The 6,575-nt window shown below is 60.5% G+C and overlaps 1 protein-coding gene across 3 annotated transcripts; it reads left to right on the forward strand.

Moving 5' to 3' along the window:
- Window positions 1-1,371: 1,371 nt before the first annotated feature.
- OGFOD2 (2-oxoglutarate and iron-dependent oxygenase domain containing 2) lies at window positions 1,372-6,202 on the forward strand. 3 transcript variants are annotated; one of them, XM_005875465.2, is made up of 7 exons: window positions 1,372-1,591; window positions 1,986-2,042; window positions 2,761-2,874; window positions 2,962-3,061; window positions 4,505-4,632; window positions 4,879-5,136; window positions 5,211-6,201. In XM_005875465.2, exons 1-7 carry the CDS (start codon window positions 1,460-1,462, stop codon window positions 5,472-5,474), a joined length of 1,053 nt encoding a protein of 350 aa, XP_005875527.1. In that variant the 5' UTR covers window positions 1,372-1,459; the 3' UTR covers window positions 5,475-6,201. The 3 variants fall into 3 exon arrangements, with proteins under 3 accessions (XP_005875527.1, XP_014402559.1, XP_014402561.1); XM_014547073.1 differs by lacking the exon at window positions 1,372-1,591 and having other exon boundaries at window positions 2,715-2,874; window positions 5,211-6,202; XM_014547075.1 differs by lacking the exons at window positions 1,372-1,591; window positions 1,986-2,042; window positions 2,761-2,874; window positions 2,962-3,061 and adding an exon at window positions 3,083-3,657 and having other exon boundaries at window positions 5,211-6,202.
- The last annotated feature ends 373 nt before the right edge of the window (window positions 6,203-6,575 follow it).

Here is a 6,575-nt window from a genome sequence, read left to right on the forward strand (position 1 = left end):
GCATGGACATATGTGCTGGAGTGCATGTGTTTACGGTGGTTCGCACACATGTGTAAGAACAGGGAAAGGAAAGCAGACTCGTTAAGAAAATGCCAACAAGCACAAAGAGAAAACTCAAATTCCCTCCGCATCTCACCCTCACCACTGACCCCCTGTGGCGGTGAACAGGGGAGTCAGAGAGCAGACTTCGGGGTTCAAACCCCCTGCGTGTCCCTTACTGGTGAGTGACCTGGGGCCGGTCCCTGCACTTCGGAGCCTCAGTTTCCCCATCTGTATCACATGAAGACGTAACAGTACCCAGCTCAAGGGTTTGCTGTAGGGGTGAAAGGCGGGTGAGGGATCCAGAAGTCCAGGGGGGAGGAAGCGGGGACAGCAGGTGCCATCACTTGCAGTCACCGGTGTATCTGGGGTCTGGGCGGAAGTCCTGCGGCCCAGAGTCTTCCTCCCCACCCGCATCCCGCATAACGCGGGGAAACGCTAGGGCAGGGGTCAGGGACCAATTCCAGGAGGAGGGACTTCCTCCCCTGCTCCGCGCCTCAGTTCTCCCATCTCGGTGATAGGTTTTCAATCCGATCCAAGCCACTTGCTCCAGTTCTGCAGACCTGGGTCTGGGGGGGGGCGGGGTGTGCACGGCGGACCATGACTGGGGTCCCGGTGTGTGCGGCGATGGGTCTCCCTCAGGTTGGGTTGCACGCGAAGAGAAATAGCACTCATCTCGCACAGCGGCTGCGCAGAACTGAGACCGGTTTGTGCGGGGTGTGGCCGCGGACAGACCACGCCCTGCTCCCCCGCCCCACACCTGACTGCCACCGGAAGTTACGCCGGACGGAACTTTTTTTTGTGGAGACACTGTGGCAACCAGCGGTGACTCCTAGGAGACAGCGGGGGCAACGGGAGAGGGGGGATAGGGACCCGGGAAAAAATGCTAAACCCCAAGCTCAAACGCACAGAACTGGATGGTTCATAGCATTTGGAGGAAACGCGACAGAACCTCAGGGCGCCTTTAACTGTCCCCGTGGAGTTGGCTGGTTCTTCAGAAGCTCCGAGCAGAAAAGGGAGGTGGCAAAAGGTCTTGGGGGGGTCCGAGTCCCCGCCTCGTGGATGGGGACATTGTGAGGCGGCGGCGCGAGAAGGCCCGGGAACATCTTTCTACACCGCAGACCGTTTTCGGGGGGCGGGGCGGAGTCTTCGTTCCTCTCTGCGCTCGGTAATTTAGACCGGATCCTTGGCTGCCGGAAGTGGGCGTACCCGGAAGTGCTCCTACGGAACCCGGCGGGGCCGCGAGCGCCCCCTCACCATGGCCACATCTTTCTACACCGCAGACCGTTTTCGGGGGGCGGGGCGGAGTCTTCGTTCCTCTCTGCGCTCGGTAATTTAGACCGGATCCTTGGCTGCCGGAAGTGGGCGTACCCGGAAGTGCTCCTACGGAACCCGGCGGGGCCGCGAGCTCCCCCTCACCATGGCGACGGCGGGCGTCCCGCAGCGCTTCTGCCGCTGCGCCTGCTTCTGCTCCGAGAACTTGTACGTGGCGCGCTACGGGCTGCACGTGCGTTTCCGGGGCGAGCAGCAGCTGCGCGCGGACTACGGCCCTGTGAGTGGCCTCCATCAGCTCCGCAGAGGAAGGCGCGGGAGGGCTGGCGGAGGAGGGACCCTTGTCCCCGCGGTCGCTGGTGGCCCGCGTGCTCAGATCTGACCGCAGCAGTGGCTTGGCCTCTCGGTGCCCCAGTTTTCTCCCCTTAACTGGGGATAAGCATAACTCCCTAGTGAGGCTGTCGTGTGGGTGAACTAACACATATGTGCTTAGTGCAGGGCCTGGCTCAGGGAACCCCGCTCTGGACTTAGCGCTCATCGTATTTCATCCTCACGATGGTCCCCTGCGGTCCGGGCTCTCATCTCCATTTTAGGAGGGGAAACTGAGACTCAAGAGATGTTAAGCGACTTGCCCAGGGTCATGTAGTCGGCTTCATTGACCTTTTTGCTCCTAGATCCTGCGCAGCCGAGGCTGTGTCACCCCCAAGGACTTCCAGCAGCTGTTAGAAGAGGTAACACTCACCACCCTCCAACACCCCTACACACCCGGCCTAGACCTTCCATTTTAGATTTGTGTCGGCGGCTTGAAGGGGTGTCCCAGCCTCAGGCCTGCCAGTCCCAGATCACCGAAGGGCTCCTTAAACCCTCCTTTCCCCCTTCCTGTGCCCACTCACTGCAGCAGCCGGGGCCTGGCACCAGAAAAGGAGAAAGAGGGAGGGCTGCCAAGTTGCCTTACTTCATGCTCTTTTGAGATGAAAAAAATGGGCTCAACAAGGGGAGTCCCTTGCTCAAGGTTTCACAGCCCCTGGGGTTGAGGTCCTGCCAGGGCTGCCAGGCTCCTTGCTATTCCTCCTCCGACCCTGCTTCCCTTGCCACCAGGGCTGCTCCCCATCTCGCCCCTCCTCCCTCACCTGGGGGTAATGGTGGGAAGCTTCCGGGGAGAGCCCTCTGCTGGGACTTCGTTCCCCTCCCTGCATGGCCCCAGCTGGCTGAGGGGCGTCTCAAGGCTGTCATAGCCCAGAGTGGGCTGGGCCCCCTTCTGGAAGGAGTCCCCTTCAGCTAACAGCGAGGCACCTGCAATCAACCCTGTCAGAGTCAGGAGCATAGGCAGACCTGGCTCCCGGCCTGGGCCCTGCTCTGGCTGTCCTGGGCCTCAGTTTCCTCATCTGTACAATGGCCTCGAGGGGATGAGAGGCCCTGTCCTGGTAACCAGGCCCTGTGCCACCCCAGCTGGAGCAGGAGGTGGAGCGGCGGAAGCGCCTAGGGCAGGAGTCGGCTGCCAGGAAAGCCCTCATCGCCAGCTCCTACCACCCGGCTCGGCCTGAAATCTACAACTCACTGCAGGTACCCAGCAGGGGCAGGTTACTGGGAGGAGGAGGCATCCAGGCTGGGGAGGCTGCCTGCCCCATAGTGGGTGTGTGTTCTCCCCAGGATGTGGCTCTGGCCCCTGAGTTTCTGGCCGCAGCTGAGTACAGCGCATTGCCAGGTGCAGACCTCAAGGGCCTCCTCCAGCGGCTGGAGACGGTGTCGGGTGAGGTCTTGGCCCCATGACCTGGCAGGACTAGGGGGTGGGAGGCTGGGGTCCCCTCTGTCCATTATGTGTGCCTCCAAAATCCAAACCAGCAGGGGCTGGAAGGCACAGGAGCAGGGCATCTATATCCATCCATGCACTCACCCAAGAGACACAGCTGTTCAGTGTCTTATGAGCCAGCTGGGGTGACTGAAGAGCTTAAGGAAGGGATAGTTGAGACAGTGTGGGCTGAGCTAAAAGGATCAGCAAGGGAGGTGAAGGACCCCAGCAGGGCCAGCAATAGAGGGGAGCGTTCCTGTCTCTGGACCTGAAGGAGTGGGCAAGATGACGTTTCTTGAAGCTGCAGGGACCTGGAGCTGTGGGAGGGGCTGCCAGACAACCGGCAGGAACACACATCCCTGCCAGACTCCAAAATGCCCCGTCTCTCTTTCTGCCCTCCACCTCCTGCTGGGGCCTCCCCCTGGCTAAACTCAGCAGAAGTCCTAGGCCAGGGAGTCTCGCACGTTCCTTAACCTGTCTGTCTTGGTTTCCTCATTTGTGAAATGGGAACGATAATACCGCCCATCTCGAAAGGTGCCGTGATGATCGGGTGAGAGGTAATGCGCTTAGAGGCTTGAGCGTGGTATGTGCACAGAATTCTCCGGGTCTTACGGTTACTGTTATCCTGGGTCTGGGGGATCCGGTGGGGGGACAGAGGTAAAAGCCACTCCCCTCCGGGCACCTGCATCCTGTGGGGGCACAGGGTAGAATGAGACTCCCCTTCCAGGCTGGGAGGGGACTCACTGCCCTCCACTCCAGAGCAGCTGAAATTGTAAGGAGGCTGTTTGGGTGGGGCTGGGGCTGCTTGTGAGTTGGCCCAAACGTGTGTGTCTGCCAAGAATGTCCCCATTTCCATTCTGAGCCGGGCCTCTCCCCACCAGCGCCCTCCAAAAAAGCAGCCCCTCTCAGCCTTCCTTATGGGGAACAGAAACTCCAAGAAACCTCTGAGTTGGGGTGCAGACTTTGGCGGTTCGCTGGGGGGAGGGGTGCAGAGAGAGCCCGAGCAGGCTCTGTGTCCTGGCTTGGCTCTGGCTGGCCTGCTGGGTGTCCTTGGGCTAATCCCTCCCCATCTCAGAGCCTCATCAGAACTCACATCTGAGTCTGAAGGCTAGACCATGGCACCCTTGGAAGCAGGATGAGGGGCTCCAGGGATGAGTGTGTGTGTGGCGGGGGGAGGGGGGGGTGTGAATTGGAGAATAGAACCCCCCCCCCAGTGCTGTGCATACCATGCATCATTTAATCCTCATAATGGCCCCGAGAGGGGTGTAGAGTGCCCGAGTTATCCCCATTATACAGACGAGGAAACTGAGGCTGGGGAAGTGAAAAGGCATGCCCAGGCTCACACAACTCGGGGAGATTGAAACGCACCCGAAGCTCCCGGCCAACAGACTGTCCCCCCTGCAGAGGAGAAGCGGATCTACCGGCTGCCGGTGTTCACGGCGCCGTTCTGCCAGGCGCTGCTGGAGGAGCTGGAGCACTTCGAGCAGTCGGACATGCCCAAGGGAAGACCCAACACCATGAACAACTATGGGGTGGGTGCGGCTCTGCCAGGCGGGCTGAGGAGGCAGGGACACATGGGTCTGGGGAGACTGACCTGCAGTGCTATGGACCTGCTGTGTAGCCCTCTCTGTTCCTGGGTCTCTCCGTCTGTAAAATGAAATCGCAGGATTATGAAGTTAAACAAGTCAAGGGACACCCCAGGGACCCAGGGTGGGGCCCCACCAGCTTCCCAGCTGATCCCTCCCCATCTCGGGGCCTCATTGGAACCCTCCTTCCAGGTGCTGCTCCATGAGCTGGGCCTGGATGAGCCGCTGGTGACGCCGCTGCGGGAGCGCTTCCTCCAGCCACTGATGGCCCTCCTTTACCCAGACTGTGGCGGAGGCTGGCTCGACAGCCACCGAGCCTTCGTGGTCAAGTATGCACCAGGCCAGGACCGGGAGTTGGGCTGTCACTATGACAACGCCGAGCTGACCATCAACGTGTCCCTGGGCAAGGCCTTCACCGGGGGCGCCCTATACTTCGGGGGCCTCTTCCAGGTTAGTGTGTGTGACCCCCGGGGCAGGGCCTGGGGTAGTTGCGAGTGCCCAGACCTGACCCCAGCTGTCTGCAGGCGCCTTCAGCCCTGGCCAACCCCCTGGAGGTGGAGCATGTGGTGGGCCAGGGTGTGCTGCATCGGGGCGGCCAGCTGCACGGGGCCCGGCCCCTGGGCACGGGCGAGCGATGGAACCTCATCGTCTGGCTCCGGGCCTCCGCTGTGCGCAACCGCCTCTGCCCCATGTGCTGCCGCAAGCCCGACCTGGTGGACGATGAGGGCTTCGGTGACGGCTTCACCCGGGAGGAGCCCACCACAGTAGACGTGTGTGTGATGACTTGAGCCTGGTTGGGACCTGTGTCGGGGGTGGCGTGACGGCAGAGGGCTCTGCCACCTCGGCTTGGGTTGGGCAGGGCAGAAATAAAGTCCCTGTAGCCCTTGGCACTTCTTGGTTCAAAAGGACAAGCAGGCTCTGGGTCCTTCTTTCTGCAGATGGGCTGGCTTAGAACCGGAGATGGGGGTTCCTGCTTATCGATGGAGCGCCCTCGGGAGGAGGGAGTCCACGAAGCAGGACAAGGCAGGAAGGAGCTGGGCCGAGGGGCAGGTCAAATGCATCTAAACTCAGGCCAATCCCCTGGGAGCTCTGGAGCATGAATCCACCAGTTTGCCCCAGCATCGGTGATTGGCTACAGGGTGTGTTGGGAGAGGGCATGGCCGGGGGAGGGGATGTGTGTGAATAAGTTCCCAGATGTCCGACTCCAGCACCAGTGGCTCCCAGTGGAACGTCCAGGTGTAGCTGTCAGCATCTGGCTTGACAGCTGGGGTGAGTGCCGTCTATAAAGGGGATTTGGGTGGGTCACCAGTAGCACCTTGTAGATGGTGTGGAGGGGTTAAGAGCCGGGCCAGACTGTCTGGGTTCAAATTCTGATTCTGCCACTTCCAGCCCTGTGACTGGGTAAGCCCCTTGACCTCTTTGTGCCTCCGTTTCCTCATCTGGAAAGTGCCTATGTCTTAGAGCTGTTGTGAGAGTCAAATGATATATAAACTTTATAAAGTGCTTTATAACAGCCCCCTGCGTTCGCTGGTGTCGTTATTGAAGGGTTTGCAACTTGGTGGCCCCCACATTGGGTGAGGAGTGCAGCTGTGCACACGGGCGGCACATCTGGAAACCAGGCATTTCCATATGGAAATCCTGAGTTCTGGCTTCCCTGGGAAGGTGGGGAGGTCTGGAGACACCAGACGTGCACCCCTCAGAGGGGTCCCTTCCTCATTCACTGCCATGATCTCTGGCCCCATATAGACATTTGAGTTGACCCTCTCCACATGGGGACGTTGGAGAAAGACCAGGGCGTCTCAGCCCCGGAGCTCACGGCCTGATGGAGTGGACAGGCGGGCAGGCAACCCAGGTTGGGAAGCGAGCGCAGGGCGGAGGAGGGGGGGCTC

This window comes from Myotis brandtii, unplaced genomic scaffold (genome assembly GCF_000412655.1).
Source record: "Myotis brandtii unplaced genomic scaffold, ASM41265v1 scaffold463, whole genome shotgun sequence".
Taxonomy (NCBI): Eukaryota; Metazoa; Chordata; class Mammalia; order Chiroptera; family Vespertilionidae; genus Myotis; species Myotis brandtii.